The following is a 20,665-nucleotide window of genomic DNA, read 5'->3' on the forward strand; positions in this document are numbered from 1 at the left end:
AGAGCTGTTCTATTTTGTTTCAAATAGTATCTGTCAGGGCTAAAGAGAGAAAAGGACAAACTCCCGAGAGTGTCTTTGTTTCCATCACTGGATAAGGGGGTTACATCTTGCTATTCCCTTCGTTGGTGAGCAAAGTCCCATCCCTCGAACTGAACCTCCTGATTCATTGTGATCTCCCCGATGCCACTTTGATCTGACATACGATTCATGGTCCTTTATAAACTGTTTTCCCTTGTTAGAAATACATTAAATATCAGGAAACGTGTTCCCAGATGGATTACAGAATGGCAAATAGGTCTCAATGGCATTTTTATTGTTATTTGCCTATTTGCCCCGAAATAGCTCATTTATACCGCTTGCCTCTCCCCTTAACACTAAAGTTTCAAGTGGACCATCAGTTTGCCAAGGTAATGGTTTTCACAGCCAGGGGAAGGTAAGAGCCAAGGATTATTAATAGTGTTCTTCGATTAGTTAAGGGAAAGATAAATGTGACACCACCAACAAACCCCCGAATATCTGATACCACTGAGGAGTGGGTATCACCTGCCGAAAATAGAAAGAGTGAGAGAGATTATATAAGTGGGGTTCCTACTCCGAGTTCCACCTCTTTTTGATCACCTCCCTATCTCACACCCTTTTCAAGCGTGCTTAGGAGAGATCCAAGAGGTAAGTAGCAAGAAAATGCTCAAACTTCCACAGCAAACGTGGATTCGCCAGCTCCTGACAAGAAGCAGGACCTTCGCCCGAGGGAAAGCAGATTAGGATATCTTCCATCTCTCCGACCCCATCCCCCTTTCCACAAACAAAAGCCCAGAAACAAAGAGATGCAAATCTCCCAAACACTGAGGAATGGCTTCCCGCAGAGGAGACTCCAAAGGAGACCATTAAAAAGGAGTAAATAAGTGAACACATTGAGGGGGTACTGAGGAGAAAAGGAGGGGAGAAAGTAAAAATAACAAAAGGAAGTGAACGAGAAAGCAAGCAAGGGCTCGGTGAACAGAATTTGCTGAAATGTCCAGCAGTGAACCGAAGACAAAAAACCCTAACATCCAAAACATCCAAAACACGTCGAGAAATGGCATCTCTCCTTCTGCATAGACGATCCTAAGCGATGGGATAAAATTGCTCTCTTTGGTGTGGTGGTTAAGAAGATAAAGGAAATGTTTCACTCTTTTTGCAAAGCACCACCGTCTTTCAGCTTCAGTCTTTGGCGTGCGGGCTTCTCGGTGTTCAGGAAACTTTCCGTGAATTCTTTGCCTTTGGCAAGCACGGGCCGATTTCTACTTAATTTATTTGGTCTTTTACTTAGTAAGAATATCATCATTCTGGCGCTGGTGGAAGGGGGAGTTGATCTGCATGAAAGCTTCTGGGCAGACAACTTGGAAATTCACGGTGTGGATTTTGCAAATAGTTCGGGCAGGAAAACTGGCAAAATCTCAGAGGTAAAGGAAAACGCGTCATTCATCTCGCAAGGATGATGAGAAAAAGGTGAAGGGTCGAGTGTGAAACTGCCAATTCGTGAAACGCCTGCTTTATTAGAATAACAGTTTTGACTACAGCTTGGTGGCTAAAAGCTTCTGGAATTTTGCTAGTTGTACTTAAACAGGGGCAGTGCTGAGGTTAGAGATGGGCCTCAGCCGCTCTCCCATCTCAGATCCCCAGCTGTCCGCTTTGCAAACCTGTGTGTCGCTGCTTTCACTTTTCTGGCCATGGAGGGTACACGGCTTCTGAGCAGGGGACGGGGAGCTGGGGGAAATGTTATTTACACTCTACAGATGGATCCACCTGATCTGAAGCCTCATTTTTCTGACACCTCTCACTTTTCGCCTCCACAGCATGATTAGGCCGTAGAGCCCTCACAGATCCGATGACGGAGGGAAAGCTGGGCAGTTCGCGCATCGTTAGGGATGCGGAGGGAGCCGCCGGGCTCCCATCCCCAGGACACAGACACGGAATGAGCCTCTGGCCGGTTTGCTTGGCATGAGGCTAGTTAACCTGATAGGCGTCTGACAGCACAGCAGGCAGCGCTCCGCATCGCCTCTGCCAGCTACCTGCTTGAGTTACCCCCAGGGCAGCCTTCCAAATGTGCTCTGCCTTGTCAGCAGAGTGGGGTTAGCACCGAAACACGAGTCACTCGCAACGACAGCATCTTCACTGGCGGGAGGTCAGATGCGTTCCTGTTAGTAGCGACCTAAAAGGAGGGTCTGTGACTCAAAGAACGAGAATACCTCAACAATGGGTTTGCAGAAGGTTCATAAGAAAGGAGAAAAACCTGCTGAGACTGAGGCCCAGCTCCTCTTCAGACCGCACCGATGCTGTACACAACAAAGGAGGGCGATGTAGCATCGGGCAGGCGGCACCTTCACTGGGAGCAAGAAGGAATTCTCTCTTTCCTCAGTTAAGGAGAAGTAAAGGGACGTCAATGACATAAGATCTCGACATTGATCTCTGGCAAATAGTTGCACATTGATTGGTCTACACTTAAACTATGCGTAAAATGGACTAACGGCAAGGTTTTAAACCTGTGATACAACGAGGCGTTTTCAACCTAGCTCTCCAAGCTGAACTCCGCTAAAGCAAGAGACCCGAGTACCCCGAGTACTGTCTTTACTGCACCCTTCCACCTCCCACATCCGAAACAAAGGGGGCTGCTGACCCATTTGGGAAGGTGCGCGGAGCTCTTCTGTGGGGCTGAGGCTTATCTCAGTTCAGCGTCCCAGTGCTCAGCTCCTCTTTCGCTGTAGATCAAGGAAGGATGCGTTCAACCTAGGGAGAGGGACTTGGCTCCCCCATCCGTCTCCTTGTTTGTCCTTGGAGAAAACTAAGCATCCCTTGTACCTCAGGAAATACACGGAAAAAGGGGGAGAGGGGAGACTTCCAACGAGAGAACACCGACAGTCCCTCCCACAACGAAGAGACGCTGTTTAAAAAAGAAAAGGGGGAAAAAGGGGGAGACCCCAATGTCACCTCCTCCTCCGTCCTTCTGCGCTCAGTGGCACGGTAATGACTCACCCATTATAGCTGAACCTGGGCCGCGGAAAAAAAGGACGGGGCTCTTACTTTTAAAAGCACCGAGCAATTACTGCAGCGCGACCCGAGGTTCTGCACCAGCCCCCCCTTTTCGAGGCCGCTCTCCGGCGGCCCCATTCAGAGGAAAGGTGTGATCGTGGCAGCGGGACCGGGCCATACCCGCCGATCGCGCCCGGGGATCTCGCTGCCACCGCTCTGTCCTCCCCCGTCTCTCCTGGAGCAGCGATGCCAATACTCCTGCAGAGATCTGCCCTACTACTGGGCCCGAACCTTGGCTATCTCAGCCTAATGGCTCCTGCCCAAACTCTGAGAGCAAGTTGGACTACTTGCCATATTTCTTGTGAAAAATGGGCACAGATTCTTGGAGAATAAGAAACAAACCTAGAAAACACATTACAAATCCTAATTTTTTTTTTTTTTTTTTTGATGCTGCCGGGGAGTGCCCGATCCCGCCTGAGAAGCCTCACAGGAGCTCCGTACGAGCATGTTGTCACTTTGCATCTCGTTTCGCCATATATCACAGAAGATTCTGCAGCATATTGTGCATTACAAACGGGATCTGTAGGATTCGCAGGCATGTGATAATTAATTCAGCGAGGATGATGCTTAATATGGACTGGCCCGAAAGAAACGAGGTCTAAAAGGAATATGTGTGTGAAGGGGAGGGGGAAGGGAGAAGGGGAGATGTTTAAAGTGTTTGAACGATAAGGAAAATGTTCAAAAACTACATTAAAATTGCTTCTCGACCTGAAGAGCAGCTTGAAGCTTGGCATATGCTGCAGCTCCTTACTCATCACCGAATATAACGGGTAAAGCTCGTCCTGACTTACTAAAGGAAAAGGCTCTGCTCTGCACCACTAGTTTGTCCACTGCACTCGAGGACTTGACCTTGGCAAAACTCTTTCTCCAGCCTGTATCTCAGCAGACTCTGGCACTGCTCCAGTAAGGCTTAGACTCCAGCCTCCCAGGGAGCGACCCCCACTCGCGTCCTCCCCCACCCCAGTCCCCTCAAAGGTATCCCCGTGCCCTCTCTTTAGCTGAACCCTCGCGTCTGTGGACTACTTGGTGCTCTGCAAACCAGAGAGCGACAGCCCACGGCACTTATCCACGCAGAGCTATAGAGCTGGCACAGGTCCAGCCTTTCCCGGTGTGCCATCCCCACACAGCACTGCAGCTTTGGTCATATGAGCAGAAATGATGAGAAAAGCACTTTTTAATCTTTTCGCACTTGCTTCCCTGTTCAAACAGTTGCAGGATGGCTATGACTGACGTGCTCAGCGCTGAGGATATCAAGAAGGCTGTGGGAGCCTTTTCAGGTGAGTGCTTTTTTCTTTTTTTTCTTCTCTCTTTTCTCTCTTTCATCTCTTCAGCTTAGGATAGCAGTGCATTTATTTAAGCTATCGGAAGATTAGAGGAACCGGCTAGACAAAATTTCAAATGAGGATGTGTTTTCAGAAGTGCAGTGAATACCTCTGACAGGTTTATGAAGTACAAGGCTGCATTCTCAGCAAAGTTGTCCTGCACGTTACAGAGGTGAAATATTTATTTTAAAGGAAAGCAAGCAGTAACTGCAGACAGATTTTGCTTCTACCGAGAGGATACTTTCAAAGGGAACAAAATCCTCGGTGAACCACGCTGCATTATATCTTGATGTGGGATGGGAAGTCAGCAGTGGATATCGGCAGCTTCCCACTCACTGCTGAAATTCAGTTTCGGGTATTACGGAACTCTGTTTCCCATTTCAAGGAGATAAGAAACCGCTCTTGTACTTCCTATGCGGAATCCCCGGGTGGACTTAGCTTTTCGGGATGGAGCAGAAGGCAACAGTAGAGCAAGCGGGTGCACAGCTCGACTGCAGAAGATCTCTGCAGGGCGAATAGCTGCAGCGCTCAACTCTTTCCTCTCAGACTCCTCCGGGTTTCAGATATTCCTTATTCATCTCATACATCGCGAGCCCTAAAACTGACAGCAAACCCTCTTCTCTGTGCTTACAGAGATTCAGGTAGTTAAGGCTGCTCTCAGAGAAACGCCAGAAATCGTGCTCCCGGATGCACGTTCTCCACCCCCTCCCCCAAAATACCTGGCTGACCGCACCAACCCGGAGAGATGCCTCTGTCTGTCCTGGTCTGTGCGGTGACCTTCCCGAACAGACAGAAGCGCAAAACCCGCTGAGCCCGACTCATCTCAGCAGCCGGAGAGTCGGAGGGACTCACAGACTGCCTTGCTCAATTGAGCAGCTGTTTTACTCATTAGCTTCCATTGTCCTGTGGCCATCTCCAAGTCCCCGAGCAGTTGCAATTAGCACCAAGTAATGACAGATCTCAGTCAGGCAGATCAGGAAAGACTGAGCCTCCTTAATTTTACGTAATAGGAAAATTTAATGCGGCGGGAATAGGAATGGATGGGAAAGGGAAAAAAAAAAAAAAAAGTCCACCGCAGGTGTTGGAGGTCACTGTATCGGATTTCTAATTCACATCACAGTCATTACGCCAGCTGGGTGGGACAAAAGCGGGTGCGGTTAAAGGGCAGGAGAGGTGGGGCAGGTAAACTCATTTATCTCGGCTCCGATTTCAAGGGCTCCGGGGTGTTTGGGGTTTTTTTTTCCTCTCCGGAGACCGTTCCTCACAAGGTCCTGCAGGCAGCGCGCCGTACAGCACTCCCTTGCAGGGTCTGAGCTCACACACCACGACTGAACATACCTTTGGCGGTCGAAGTGCAACACTGATTTCTAGTAAGTCTCCAGGAAAAAAACCGACACAGAGCTGCTCTGAAACACTTCTCGCAATGCCAGGCTCCATGGTTGAGCAAGAGCTTTTTTGGGGGTTGTTTTTTTCCCCAAGGGTGGAAATGTCAAAAAGTGACAGTCAGAGTCTGCCCTCAGATGTCTGTTCTGATGTAAAACTTAGCAAAAATAAAATAAATAAAAAATGTTTAAGGCGCTGAAATGAGACTAAGGAGGTTAGAACTGAGCTCCCAACTCTATCACAGACTTCTTGTGTGACCTCGAGCCAGTCTCATACCCCTGTATCTCAGCTCTTTATTTGCAAAACGGAGACATTGCCCCTCTCCCACTGTGTTTATTTCCATTAGCACCTGTGAAGCATGGACGATTACACTGCGCACAGTGTCACATCCAGCTCCTACCACAGCTGGGCTCGACTGTTCCTCCCAGGACAGGATAAACAGCATCATGGAAGAAAACCACGGGTATGTGTTGGTGTATGTTTTAATGATTTTTCTAAGCATTTCTCTGGTTTTCATCTCTTACAGCGGCTGAATCTTTTAACTACAAGAAGTTTTTCGAGATGGTAGGATTGAAAAAGAAGAGCCCAGAAGATGTGAAGAAGGTTTTCCATATTCTTGATAAAGATCGGAGCGGCTTCATTGAAGAGGAAGAACTGAAGTAAGTAAAGATACATCCTTTCTCTGATAACCCCACCTTAAGAGTCTAATTCCCTGCGATTGCTTTTTGGTGGTGGGTTTTGTTGTTGTTTGTTTTGCTTTTGTTTGTTTGTGGTTTGTTGTTGGTTTGGGGGTGGGTTGTTTGATTTGGGGGTTTTTGTGGGGTTTTTTGGGGGGGTGTTTTACTTTGTTCGTTTTTAACAAGAATCTAGGCAATAACACACAGTTCAAGTTCTTGACTAGTATTTGTGTGCACTGTTGAGTTGTTTGCTAAGCATATGATGTGAAGTGTGTTGGAGATATCTAGTTGTAACTTCGATTGCAGGATTCCTGAAACACATGAATGGCCAATACCTTACAGATAGTTCTTCAGCCAAATGCAGTTTCAGACTAAAGTGATTCTCTTGAATGCTAAAGAAGGTCAGCCAACAGAAGACACAAACCTGGATTCCAACTTGCATATCAAATCAGTGGTAAAAAATAAATACGCAGTGTAATTGCTCTGGGCGAAAAAAACAACCCAACTTTCTTTTTTCCTTGCCTATTCTTCAGATTTGTACTGAAGGGCTTTACCCCAGAAGGAAGAGACCTATCAGACAAAGAAACGAAGGCTCTTCTGGCCGCTGGAGACAAGGACGGTGATGGTAAAATTGGCGCTGATGGTATGTGATTAGAGGAGTAAACTTTGACAGTAACGTTCCAATATGACTCTTACATACTAGAACTGAGAAAACCTAGGAATCACTGGGGGCTGTGACCTTCTGAAGGGCACAGTTTGAGTTTAATGAAATGCCAAGTCCTGCTACATTTGCCATGCCTTGCTTGGAGGCTTTTAGGGAAAAAGAGCCGAGTTCTGACACTAGAGGGGGTAAGAATTCACAGAACGTGGGCTGTGGTTCAGGCACACTACAGTGCAGGACTAAGTACCCTCCAAATTCTAGTTCAATTAGTTTAATTTGTCTGTTATCAGCAGAGTGAGGATCAGGACACTTCAATTGCAAAGGTCCAGGCTCGCCTATAAAACTTAAAAAGAAAAAAACTGAGTACCAGCATTTCTGCTTGATTAGTTAGCAGGAGAGCAATGCATGACTTAGCAAAGCAATGCTCTTAAAATTCAAAGTACACCCATTTTGCTACAGAATTTCTATACAATAACAGTCTATCCAGCTTATGCTAGTGTTTACGTGGGTCTTCACAGCTAAGAAAGCTTGTCACTCCCTTTTACTGAATATGAGAAATACAAGAAAAGAACAAATTTTCCTCTCACGGTAAAAAACTACTCCTGTTTACTACTCCCCCTTGGGATGAATCAGTTTAGCCCTCATAAAAAACTTCTCCATTTTCCTCTTTCTGGGAGGTGAGAGTGAGTGACACACATCGGAAGAGACACGAACAGATGCAATTCTAAACTAAAACTTCCCTCATTGCAGGAGACAGTAGCACAAGTTTGGGGCCAGAGTACTAAGTCACCTAGAGAGCAGGCAGTTGCTAAGTTTCTGCCATATCAATAAGCCATATCAGAAGTTGAAATCTAAAAAAAAAAAAAATACCTAAAATCCATCATATCTCTCTGTTTTACCTAATCTCTGGGATTTGTAAAACACAGTTAACTACCATACTCTCTAATTTAGAAGCTGAAAAAATGACACACAATATCAGCCACGGACATATTAGCCAGGTGATATATTAGCTCAACTGCCCATTCATAGCACACTGGCATATCAATGACTATGCCCTGGTTCCTAGACCAAAGCCTCTTAATTTCTTGGATCATGACTACATTATGGTTGCAGAGGAGCAATTGTGCAGCATTTAGGGGAGGCTCCTGCTAAACTTTAGCAGCACTGCTGAATCCAACATGGGTATCATTATTTGAAATTTCATTATAATATAATTTTATTCATTATTCTTTATTATATGAGTCTTCCTTATACACATTAAAATTAGTGACAGTAGTACTACTGGCAAGATTTTCAAAAGAATACCTAATCCAGGTAAGTAAGCTTATAGCTGATTCACCAACCTCACATTAGATAAATTTTCAGCTGTTCTAGAAGACTGCAAACCAAATCAAAATCAGTCTCAACTGGAATAAAAGAACTTTATTGCAGAACGATTTTGGCTTACACAAGAGAATACAGCATTAATATTTTTACTTCAGATTGACTACAACTTTTTTTTTCTTAAAGTTGAAACAATGCCTGAAAGCCAATACATTGTAATAAAACAATGTGAAATGCCTCTTCTCCTTATCTCTTTCTTCTGCAATTTTTATTGTTCCTTAACTTTGAAATGGAATTACTCTGAATTTATATTTGATAATGAGAAGAGAATGATGTGCTTTTTTCTTCTGCTTCTTGTGACCATATCCCTACTGTACAACACTACCAAGTTTCTTTTCCATTTCCTAAATTTGACTTCAACAGCAAATTGTTACACCAGAAAGGCTTCAAATACATTCAAAGTTTACAGTTGGGACTGTGCCCAAAGGATGAGGAGGACAGATACTCCCCAGCTTTTCCTTTGGTTCATAAATCCAGTTCCAGAATATAACCACAGAGGTAAATAAAACATAAAGTCACAAATGTACTCCGCATTCATATTCAGTATTGCAATGCTGTATTTTTGTTGCAAACTCTTTTTTTCCCTATAACTGAATTGTCAGGCATCCCTTTTACCCCTTGTTTCAAGCACCAGCTTCATACAACACTAAATGGCCACAGGCATGCAGCCTTTCACAGGGGTTAATGTTAATTCTCTGGATGGCCTTTGAACGCTGTCCCTCAGGAGCCCACAGCAGCTGTAAGAACTGATCTTCAGGGATTTCTAACACCACACAGCCAACTTTCTCAGATGTATCATCACAAACGTTAATCCCAACCTAATCAGCCTTCTTCTAGCTAGGGTCTCACATTACAGATTTCCTCTTAGGTCTCTTGATTTAAATCTTTTCTCATTCCTGCAAGACCATCCAGCTCTGAAATAGTTTCACCAATTTACCTCTAGTCTGATCATGTTTTCTAATTTATGGCTGATGTGCCAGCTTCAAACACTTGAAAACTTGCAGCCAGCTCACGTAAGACGCGATTGTCTTATGTGTGGTGTCAAACCCCCTCTGTATTCCACCAATGTGGACAGAAGATGATGAATATGAAAAAGTTGCGGGTCCAGGCCAGGTTACCTAATAACACCACCAAAATTAGCTTCCATACTGGACTGGAAAGTGATGCTGGAGCAGCTCCGCATGCTTCAGGAAAATATTTATAAGAAAGAGGAGAAAAGAAATTTAAAATTTCTGCTCACCATGTTGGTTTTAATCTATTTTGTGTATTAGCATTGGACATGCATGTCATGCTTTTCAGTTTCTTGATATCAACAGACTTGAGAAAGTACATAGAGAATTTTCAAAGGTCATGCACTGTAGGCAGAACAAATCCAAATTTTTATCCCAGTAAATCAGAATCTTTTCCTTCATACAGCTCAACTTCTGCAAATATTCTTAAATGTTTCAATTATTTCCTTTAAATTGTTGTAAAAATGTGACATCAAGCATTCAAAATTACAACTATTAAGTCATGACCTTGCCACAGGTAAAAGTCACGACAAAAAAGAAAAGTCTTTTGTAAGTCCTCTATTTTTTATCCCACTTTGTGCCCTTGTATCTTCTAAAATAAATTACTGTACGTCATTACTTAAACAGATTTGCTATTGCAAAGTGAGCCTACAACATGTTCTCTGTAATTACATCTGTCATATCAGTAAAATACTAGAATGCATGCATTAGGCTGGTATATACTACTAAACTGTACTGAACACAGTGAAACAATCCTCACCTTCTAAGTCAGAGCTTTGACCTGAGACAGCTAGTAAATTATGTAACATGACAAAATAGTCTAAATCCTCATAATTTAAAGCTATTATTTGTGCAAAGAAAGACATCATTTTATTTGGAAGGATAACCACAACTGGAAACGAAGATGTAGTCAGTCACAAGGATTCCCTCACTAACAGGCCACAGGCAATAAACATGTACAAGAATGACCAATAGCCAGGGGCTAATATACAGTACCTTATCTCAGAAGTTTTGCATACCTGAATACCCTTTGTAGCAGTGCCTCCACAAGCCACCTGTGGTTGGGCTAACCTTCATACAAAAACAGTGAACTAATTTACAAGATTATTCAACTGGAACACCTTTGAAATATTTAAAGTATATTGAAAGGCCTGGGAAAAGTATAAATCATGTAGCAGTTATTCATGAAGGAGTATTTTATGGTTTGCTGGCTATCAGAAAGTACCCATGAAATATACTGCCATTAAGTGATAATATCACTATCAAAATGTGCTATAGAAAATATTTGGCTGCATGTCTGAATAGCCTTTTCCAAATATATTCTGTAGGTACAAATTATTATTAAAAAGATTTAATTTAGCTGTAGCAAGAATGACAATATTTTTCTAACAGTATATGCATAGCTAGTTTTTCCTTTTGGAAAGGTCTCATCCATTTCAGTTCATGTTTCTCTCTGCAGGATTTATTCACAGTGATTTAATAATTATAGCCTTTCTCCTTTTCTGCCCAGAATATTCAGGGTTTCTATCACAAGCACTTTATGTTATCTCTTAAATTCAGTTTGCAACACTTTCGATCTATGTACCCACCATGTACAGGATTTATACATGTTTTGTGTTAACTAATCTGCATCACTAATCCTAATTTGGATTTACATCTTTCAAAACGATGGATAAATTGGAATTAATTTAAACCCTTTGACACTTTTATTTCTCAGTCTGGTTTGTCAGCATTTGACAACGTTTTTTGGACACGCCATCAAAAGTGCTGTCTGTTTGCACACAACAGTCAGTTAATATCTTGCTGGTTTAGAGTTTAGCATTTTTCAGCTGAACACTAGAATATTCTTTAAAACGCCTAATTTTCATCTTCTATCTTTCTTAGTTGCCAGGCATTACTCTTCACTATGTCAAACTTCAGTGAGTTTTTTCTTGAGCCTTTACAGACGACTGCCTCCCGTATTTGTCATTTTCCTCTCAGCTGATTATGTTAAACCCATAAACCACTCTCTCTGCATACCCTCTAATCCCTTTATCATCTTTGTTGCCCTTCTTGGGATTCCCTCCAGTCTGTCGTTTTTAACGCGCCGAGGCACATACAACTGTGCAAGGTATTCTCATGTGTAACCGTTCCAAGGTTAGATGGAGTTAGGAATTATAACCAGCCAGCTATTCACCGGGATACAGATGTGCTTTTGCCATGCTTTATCTCCCTGCTGAAAGGCATTATGTATACTAAAGCATAAAATAACCCCAAATTGCAGATAGATACATTTATGTAAATATTATGGATGTAACACTAATAAAAGCCACAGGGTAAAGTCTTGGCCCTCTGAGACCACAAGAATTTTTCTCATTCTCAACAGCATAGTCAAGATTGCTACATAGGTTGGTACCAGCCTTCTGTTTTTGTAATCTGTCTTTTTCAGTCAATTTGCCATTACAAAATTGAGTTTAAATGCAATATAATTATAATATAGGGACAGGAATACTTTGAAAGACTCATTAATGATTCTCTTTGACAAACTCTGATATAAAAGAAATTTATCTTACTGCAAGATTAAATTTCTAGCTCTTGCCTTCATCCCATTGAGATTTACAAAGGAATAACAGGGAACTAATCAAGTTCTTCAGATGAACAGCAGTGGACAGTCTTGACAGTCTGGCATGTATAGCATTTCTCCCTTACCCTCAAAAAATCCTTTCATTTCACTGTAAGATTTCCCAAGTCACACTTTCCCTTTAATTAACTTGGATTTCTTTGCTCTTCTGTTATCGTGATGTTTCTGCTACACCACTGACTCTGTAATCATTGTAATATGCTTCCTCCTTCTTTACATTTTCTTTTTTTAATATTTTAAAAAATTCTTTCCTTTCTCCAGAATTTGCAACTCTGGTGGCTGAATCATAAAGGCTTTGACCAATGCAAACCCTTCACTCATCCTTCACTGCCCAATTCCAACCACCTCCTGCTGACTGCTTTGGCTCCTGTTCTATTTATTTATGTTATTTTATACTCCAGCTCTGTTCTCTGCAATCCTGCAACTCTGTAATTGTGCTGAAAGATACTGTTAAAATAATAAAGGTCACATCAATCTGGGCTTTCTTCTCTCTCACTACAACTTGTTTCTTATTTCATGTAGGCTTGGCACACGCTGAGAGAAAATGTTACTCTTTTTTGCTGACACCCCTGCTGCTTTATTCCTAGCTAGGGTAAAGTGGGAAGAAATTTAAAAAAATATTTGGGATAAAACATGCTTTTAATGAGTCATTCAGTCCAAGTTCTGAACTGTGGCAAAACTGACTATTATTTTTAAGCCATCCCTGCTAAATGGGTGCATACTCATAGCCTGGAAAATCTCTAGTGATGGAAAATCTCTAGTGATGGCAATTACCCAACTTCATTTGGCAGTTTGTTCTTTCAACTTAATCAGTGTTATAGCTAAAAAGTATTTCCTAATATTTAACCTACATCTCTCTTGCTGCATTTTGGTGATCGGTAAATTGATCCTTGTCTGTATAATTTGTTAAATTTGCCCAGTCCAGGAGAAATTCGGGATAAAAGGTTTGACAGGAATATCAGTTGGTGCCAATCATACATTGAGATAACTTCACAAATTGTTAAAAACCAGTCACTTCTGAAGCACAGGGCACGTTTACTAGCAGTGTTACGCAACTATCTAGGACAGTAAGAATGGAATACTCACAAGAAACAACAATAGGTATTTCAGGAAAGGGGACACCAAGATTCAGGTGTGATGCTGCTGTTGACATTCCCTCCATTAAAACAGTAAATCAAAAAATCCCACCGAAAAAACATTTATTCTAAAATTTACCAGAGAAGTGACTATCTTCTTTGGAGTTACACACAGGAAACTGGGACTCAAGCTAAGGAAATGACTAGACAAGAGTCAGCCTACGGCATAGCTCAAGGAAATTACTAGCTAAGAGTAAGCCTATGGCAGAGCTCAACACTTTTTTCCTGAATCCTGTTCAGTAACTTTGGCACCAAGCTCATGCTTTTTACCTCTGTCGTCATCATCGTTGTTGTTGCTGTGTTGTTTTTAAAGCAACGATTAAAGCAGGGGGGAAATCCTTTTAGGCAACATCTTCCCCACATCTCGACAGAACATTGATTACTACCGCAATAAAAAGGAAGGACATTTTCCATTTCTGTGTTCCAAACGAATCCCTGCAGCAATAACACCTTATTCAATTTAGATTTATTATCACTAATTTAGCAAGGACAAAAAGATAAGGCTGAAACCCTGCCACCATCACACTGTAGAGAACACCACCCTCTGCCACAGCAATTACCCAATGCTACCCAGAAAGCCAATAGGTGCTCCCTAAAGCCATTGTAGATTTTCACTCTGTAGTAACTTGCAAGGAAGACTTTTTGCTGAAGCTGCTGTGCGTTAAAAAGAAATCCTTTGGTTTTGCACAATGTATATACGGTTCTGAAGGATGTATTGATTTTTAAGTACTCTAAATAAAGCAAAAGAAAATGGATTGCAGTGGAGCGAGTTTATTTATTGCTTTTCCTCGGCAGCTGCTGACCTCACGTGGCAATAAAGCGCCATTACAGGAGCACACAAGGCTACGGAAAAAGCAGCAGGAACTCCGCTGTTGCAGTAAGGTGAACGAAGATCCATGGAATTCGAGAATCGACATAAAAAACACTATGTAAACAAAGCCTTTCATAGTCCCTTCCTATTCTTTGAAGCTGCAAGGATTTATATTTTAATGCTTCACTGGATGGCATGAAAGCTGAAATTTTATCCAGGGCTTTAACAAAAAAATAGGACAATAGAACAAATAGGAAAATAAACACTGGCTCTAATGGGTCTAAAACCCCATATTAGTAGCATATTATGTGAAATAAACAAGGGACAACAATATTAATGGGAATATTTCACTATCATAGAAGTCTGAAGACCTCAATGGTCCCTGTTTCAGTCTTTCTTCTCATTATTCCCTCAATCACTCTGGAACAAGCAACACTGAGTGCCTAATTTGGTCTGAAAATTTTCAGCTATATAGTAATGGATGAGATGAAAAGAAACATCTCCCACTTTCAAACTGGAAAAGTTGCAATGGGTAGAGAGACCTCCAAAATACCATCTTTACTTTTCATGGTAACAGTACCTGATATCTTAAATATGCATTTGGTCAGTTCAAATATACAAATATCCAGTATAATCAGATCCTATTCTCAAATTATGTGTTCTGAGATCTTATAATCCGAACTCTCAAAAATCTATTTAAACCCACTTTTTTTCCCTAACTGCATTTTAAATTAAAAGTTCAAATTTTAGTATTTCATGCCTCTGATACTAAAGAAAAAAAGTTCAAATATATGTGTGATATAAGTAAATCCCTGCCCAGAGACAAAATTTCTGTTTTATCAATTATCATCAAACTATTACTTTTTTCACTGCCCAATCTTTAATATTTCTCTTAGATTCTTTCTTTTCCCATCCAAGTTTCTTCCAAACCTTCTCCAAATCTTGAATTGTCCTATTTCCAATTAAAAAAGTTTTCATCATTTTCTTGGTAAGTGGGAGTTACCTAGTTGTAACTCAAAATGCAGCAAACAAATTCAAAACTTTAAGTTATGACAATATAAGAAAATATTTTATATACAAAATATTAAATTATTCATTTTCATATTGCTCTTATTTTAATGTCTTTAAGACTGTCACAGAAACTGCTACAAAGCCTAAAGAAAGCAGAATTTGCCATAAAATGTAATCAGGCTTTCGTCAGAGTGTGGATTATAGTACGCTTGACAAATACAAAAAACCCACATTACCCTGCAAAGTACTATTTCTGTGAAAAAAGGTGTTTTAATTTTCAGATGCATAAGCAAAGGAGCAAATTTGCTTTTTCCCAAAAAACATTTACCTTAATTTTCTTAATTGGCATCTTACATCTTCTTCTTTGTCCTGAACAGTAAGTGTTCCGTAATTACCTTCTTCCCTGTTGTAATACAGAAGTAGTTATGGGAAAAAGAAAAAAAAATACTTCAGCCTTCATATTGAAAACAATTTTTTAAATAATCAAGTACACATCCTTTCCTTAGATTTATATCCAATGGTTTGTAATGAGAAACAACTGGATGACATAAAATATGTTTATACATAAAAAAAAATAGACTCTACTTGTACATATTCTATATTGCTACATATTGTACATATTCTATATTGCTACACATTCTATATTGCTAGGGAAGAAATACAGCTCATGCTCAGCTACAACTCAAAAGGAAGAATAGCCAAATCTTTAAGTCATGGCTAAACCACCACCTCCTGACATTAGCATTTTAACAAAAAGGGGCTTGTATCAATGGACCATCACCAACTCTTAAGATTTTTCCAATCACCATTTACCATTACTAAATCTTTAATCAACAAATGTGTAATAGTTTATACTTTAGGGTCATGCCAAGCTCTTAATGGAGTTTCATGGATCAGCAATTTCCCACATGTCTTATTTTGGGAATCAATGGACTGGAGGCCATAACACCTGTTCACTTTGCAGAAGCTGAGTTGGGATTTATATTTACAGTCTATTCACCAGTCCTGAGCTCAACACTGTCTAATGTCCTGCAATTGCTTCCACACTTTGATCACTGTTGCTTGCTTCTTTTGCCTTTTCTGACTAAACTAAACACTTTTGAAGACTGGTAATGCAGTTCATGTTCTCCTTTCCTGCAAAACACATAGAGTTTTAGCAAAGCCTCTGTGCTATAGCATCTAAACATTAATAACATTCTGTCCAAAACAGAGTTAATATTGTTATGGAATTAAAAACTGCAGCATTGCACAATATTTACAACAAGCTCTACCTTAACAAAATAACATAAAAAATTATGCCTAAAAGTTCACTGAAGTCACAAATTAGCCCACAAAATTTTTTTAATGAACATAATGCACAAAGCAACTTCATTTCCTAAAAAAATCCTAGATTGATATTTAAATGGTTGCCAGATAAAGAACCCAATCTTTTACTTATAAATCAATTGCAAATCAATTTTAATCAATTCCAGCTGACGTTAAAGCACATATTGACATTGTTGTTCTAACGCCACTCAGGAGCCATGGCTAACACAGATAGCAGAGCCCAGACTTAGCACATGCTGGTGATTAGAATACCTCCTCTAGGTCCTGGACTCTCTCATTGCTAACGTGGGCTTGAACCTCAGCTGCTGCTTCTTCAATCTTGAGAGAGCATTTTAGCAGAACTCTCCAAAGAGACACACCCTTTAGAAATCCCTGACTGTGGGATCTTCTAACGTGGGATAATTACTTCACAAGGGAAGAAGTAAATTTCTCACTATTGCTCTTCTGGTCAATAAAGTAACAAAGCTTAACAGAGGCTGATGCACTTCTAAGGACAGAAAATATAAATACAAATACTAGAGTCCCTTCTACAGCCACTGGAAAGACAGAAGGGACTGCATGAACTGCAACAACAAATGGATCAGATAATCTAAATATAAATACTGAAAGGCCTATGAAACTAATAGGAAGGCCTATGTTGATGAGCCTGTGGAACATGCAGCTAGAAAAGATGTTTCTTTCACAAACTCATTCAGTCCCCCACCTAGGAAAACCTAAGTGAAAGGATCTTGTCTGAATCAGATCATGTAACTCATATCACAACAAGAGTTTTTAACTCCGGGAGATGCTTTGTGAGCAGTTAATGGTTTATGTACAAAAATGCAGTTGGTTTCACTGGCGTTACAGTAGCACATTACAGGCATTAAAAATGGATAGTTAGGCCTTCAGGTGGCAAGAACACAGTAACTTTCTATTAATGTGGATTTTGATTAGATATTAGGAAGAAATTCTTTAATTAAGCAGGTTGCCCAAAGAAGCTGTGGATGCCCCAACCCTGAAAGTGTTCAAGGCCATGTTGGATGGGGCTCTGAGCAACCTGGTGTCCCTACCCATGGCAAGGGGCTGGACTCAGATGATCTTTAAGGTCCCTTCCAGCCCAAATCATTCTATGACTCTAGACAGGTCATGAGAGGCTCAGGATCAGATGTCAAAGGCTTAACCATTAATTGCTGGGGGGCAGGTCCATGGGTTGCTGAAAATCCAAATGGTTCAGAGATATTTTCAAGTTTTGGAAACATTGCCTGAAAGAATTTTTTTAATTATAACATTTAATTGTTAAGAAATTATATTTCCTGTATTTTCACAATGCAATGCAGTTTTAAAAATGTATCACCAGAAAAATGCTAAAATATATAGGTAATAGCAAATTATCTCACAGTTATTACTGCTTTAATATAAAGAGGAATAAGAATTATGTGCCTGTGCTAATTTTATGCTTCCTTCTGCAGATGAATGAAGATTTTCTGTCTTAAAAACATTTGCATTCCCCTCCTTTAAAGCAATTTTCAATTTTGCTGGGTACAGCACAACTGCATCTACTCTTTCAGCTGCAATGGGTTGTTGAAACTGAGCTATTGCCCAGCACCTGCTCTTAGTCAGACAGCTGAAATCAGAGGTTAGGGGAAAAAATAAAGATTTTATGTCATTGTAATGCAAGTCTCCTTTTAGCTTTGCTGCAGTCAGTGTTCAATTATGTTCTGTAACAACCTCCATTACTAAAGCTAGTGTTTTGCTGTTCCTCTCTGCATATATTAACTTCCTTGTTCACATGTGAGAGCCTTCTCAGCAAAGCAGAGTCTTAAGAGACAATTTCCCATAGATTTAATGAGCCTACATCTTTTGGGGGTTGTTGAGGATCCTAGTGTTCAAATGCATCTTCATTTTGAATGCTCAAAAGAGAGGTAACTGATACAATAGAACCTAAATGATTTCTCACTGAAGGTCTGATAGGTCAAAATTAACCTGAAATTCCATCTTCTCTATTGAATACAAAACACAGAACAAGTAACAGTGAAGGGCTCCCAAGTCATTTTGATCCTATTTTTGCAAGCTCTGAATTCTTCTTGCTCAGAATTTTTATCAGTTCACTGCGTAGCCTAGAAGGTTAAGACTTCATCAGAAGCAGGAACCAAAGCCCTACAGCTGTAGGAAGAAAGCCACAAAGATTTTGGCCAGTAAGGCTCAGCAGCAAAGGGGAAGGTAGTAGCTGGTCTGAACAGCTACTGGGAAGGCAGGAGCGTGAGCCTTGCTTTTGAAGTAGGAAATAAATGGACAGAGAACTCTGAGACAGAGGTCAGAGGGTGAACAACACTGAAATTCAGGGTCTGAGGAAACAGAAGTCCAGTGCAGGAAGGATTGAAGATGATTAGAGTGAGGATTTGAAAAGCTTAGAAACAGAAGATATTTTATTATAATATAAGTTCATTATAATAAATTGACCTTGAAAAGAAAGGACATAATTAAGGTGAAAATTTTGTGCCTCAAAATTTAACCTACTATAAAAGTGAAGAGGATAGAAAACAGAGTGTTGTAACTTTTGAAAATTCAATTAGGAGTCTCAAAGATTTCTCTTCTCCTTCCTCCATTAAAACTCCAAGTCCCGGAATCACATGGCTGACACTTAGTTTTCAGCAAAGAGAAAAGAATTGTAGCTGTTATGCCTGCAGGGAGAACCTTGAACATTCAAATCCTAAAAACACAAACAGAATATAAACCAAAACATAAACTTTTATTTTTTAATAAATCTCATTATTTTATTTGAATGTAATATGCCTTGCAATTTTTAACATAAGATACAGCGTTAGTGTAAACCTAGCAGTTGCTTTCTAAGCAGACAGCAGCTAGAGATCCAAAAAAAGATTCCCAGCTGCTATCATAGTCCTCATCAGCACATAATGACTGGCGAGCTGGAATTGTGGGTAGCTCATTTAAAGATGTCACGTATTTATATATTCTCTGTTTGGCAGATTAACCCCTTCCCCGTGCTGCGGGAGCGTGCTCGATGCTCAGTTACCAGCATCCAATCCCCCTGTGCACGGCTCTGTGCAAAGGAGCATGACACGATTGCTCCAATAACGGCGCTCACAGCTGAGAAAGGCTCAGGCCACACACAAGGCCACAGCAAGCCCTCAGTCTGTCACAGTCTATCCCCCATGGAGAGATCCAGACAACTTTCTGTATGAAGTTCCGGTCCCCCGATCACCTATCCACATCTAATCCTTTGGGGTATACTGTTAAAAGATAAATAAAGACTTTAGGGTTTGCTCCCAGCACTTTTCCTTAGCTTCCATGTGTAACAACAAGAAAATAAAGATTCGAGCTGGAATTTTTCCAGGCCTATGCAGAATAATTACTCCCTGAAAATTCTCTTCATCTTTATCCTTGTGGATTTGAATGCATCCTTGAGAAATCTTTCCCTCATTCCATATTGATTAGAAAACAGGACATAACAGTTTCAATTAGCATACTCAAACCAAGTTTACGCCTTGTGGAGGCACCTACCCTACATCTCGTAATTCACCATTTTTCACTGATGCCACAACTGCCATCCATTTCTAACTTCCACTCTCCCAAAAGAGTAGATCAGAAACAAGGGGCAGATATGCCAGATCAGTCAGAAGGGTTGTTGTAACTGCCAAGAAATCCTTTGGCTGATTCAACCATTTTATAATCATCTTACATTTCAGTGCACTGACTCTCAGCCAAAAAGCCTTCATAGCTGTGTCTCAGTCCCTGCCACAAAAGAGCAAAATCGGAAGACCTGGAACTATAACGGCGTTATCAACAGTGATAGAGAAAGCATCCAAATTCTCACTCTGAAGAGAAACAAACGGCAATTTTGGGGGATGCCAAATGAAGTAGCCCTCAAAATAGATGAAGTTTCTATTTATTCCTCCGCATGGGGAAGTGTAAAGAATGGAAATCTACAATAAAATTTGCACATCCATTCTTGCAGTTTTTCAAAGCTCTCCAGACATATCAGTAAACATGCATAGTCAATCCTGTAAGAATCTATAGAGATTAAAAAAGCTGCGTGAACTCTGAATATTCATCCATTTGCAAGATATTTCTGCTGCCGTTTTGTCACACTGTTTCCTTTTAGCAACATAAGATTTTAAAAAGAACTGACAAAGTACTTTGTATTTAAGAGATTTCTTACAGAAAGACCTACTAATTCCTTTTCCTCAACATTAATGCCCTCCTGAGAAACATTGATACTCTAAAGAAAGCTACAATACTTCTTCAGTAGCTTTTAT

At 40.7% G+C, this 20,665-nt stretch overlaps 2 protein-coding genes across 7 annotated transcripts in view; one reads left to right on the forward strand and one right to left on the reverse strand.

Moving 5' to 3' along the window:
- NCF4 (neutrophil cytosolic factor 4) overlaps positions 1-20,665 on the reverse strand; it is a 68,081-nt gene that overhangs the window by 46,907 nt on the left and 509 nt on the right. For all 3 annotated transcript variants that reach the window (XR_007629924.1, XR_007629922.1, XM_050323745.1), the window contains exon 2: positions 15,412-15,486. The gene's annotated coding sequence lies outside the window, so the exon portion shown is untranslated. The remainder of the gene's footprint in view (positions 1-15,411; positions 15,487-20,665) is intronic.
- PVALB (parvalbumin) lies at positions 3,587-14,016 on the forward strand. Of its 4 annotated transcripts, none has more exons than XM_050323749.1 (5): positions 3,587-3,604; positions 4,279-4,346; positions 6,301-6,433; positions 6,985-7,094; positions 12,387-14,016. In XM_050323749.1, exons 2-5 carry the CDS (start codon positions 4,286-4,288, stop codon positions 12,413-12,415), a joined length of 333 nt encoding a protein of 110 aa, XP_050179706.1. In that variant the 5' UTR covers positions 3,587-3,604; positions 4,279-4,285; the 3' UTR covers positions 12,416-14,016. The 4 variants fall into 4 exon arrangements, with proteins under 4 accessions (XP_050179706.1, XP_050179704.1, XP_050179703.1 ...); XM_050323747.1 differs by lacking the exon at positions 3,587-3,604 and adding an exon at positions 3,821-3,839; XM_050323746.1 differs by lacking the exon at positions 3,587-3,604 and adding an exon at positions 3,884-3,972.

This window comes from Myiozetetes cayanensis, unplaced genomic scaffold (genome assembly GCF_022539395.1).
Source record: "Myiozetetes cayanensis isolate MyiCay16 unplaced genomic scaffold, myiCay2020 scf3, whole genome shotgun sequence".
Taxonomy (NCBI): domain Eukaryota; kingdom Metazoa; phylum Chordata; class Aves; order Passeriformes; family Tyrannidae; genus Myiozetetes; species Myiozetetes cayanensis.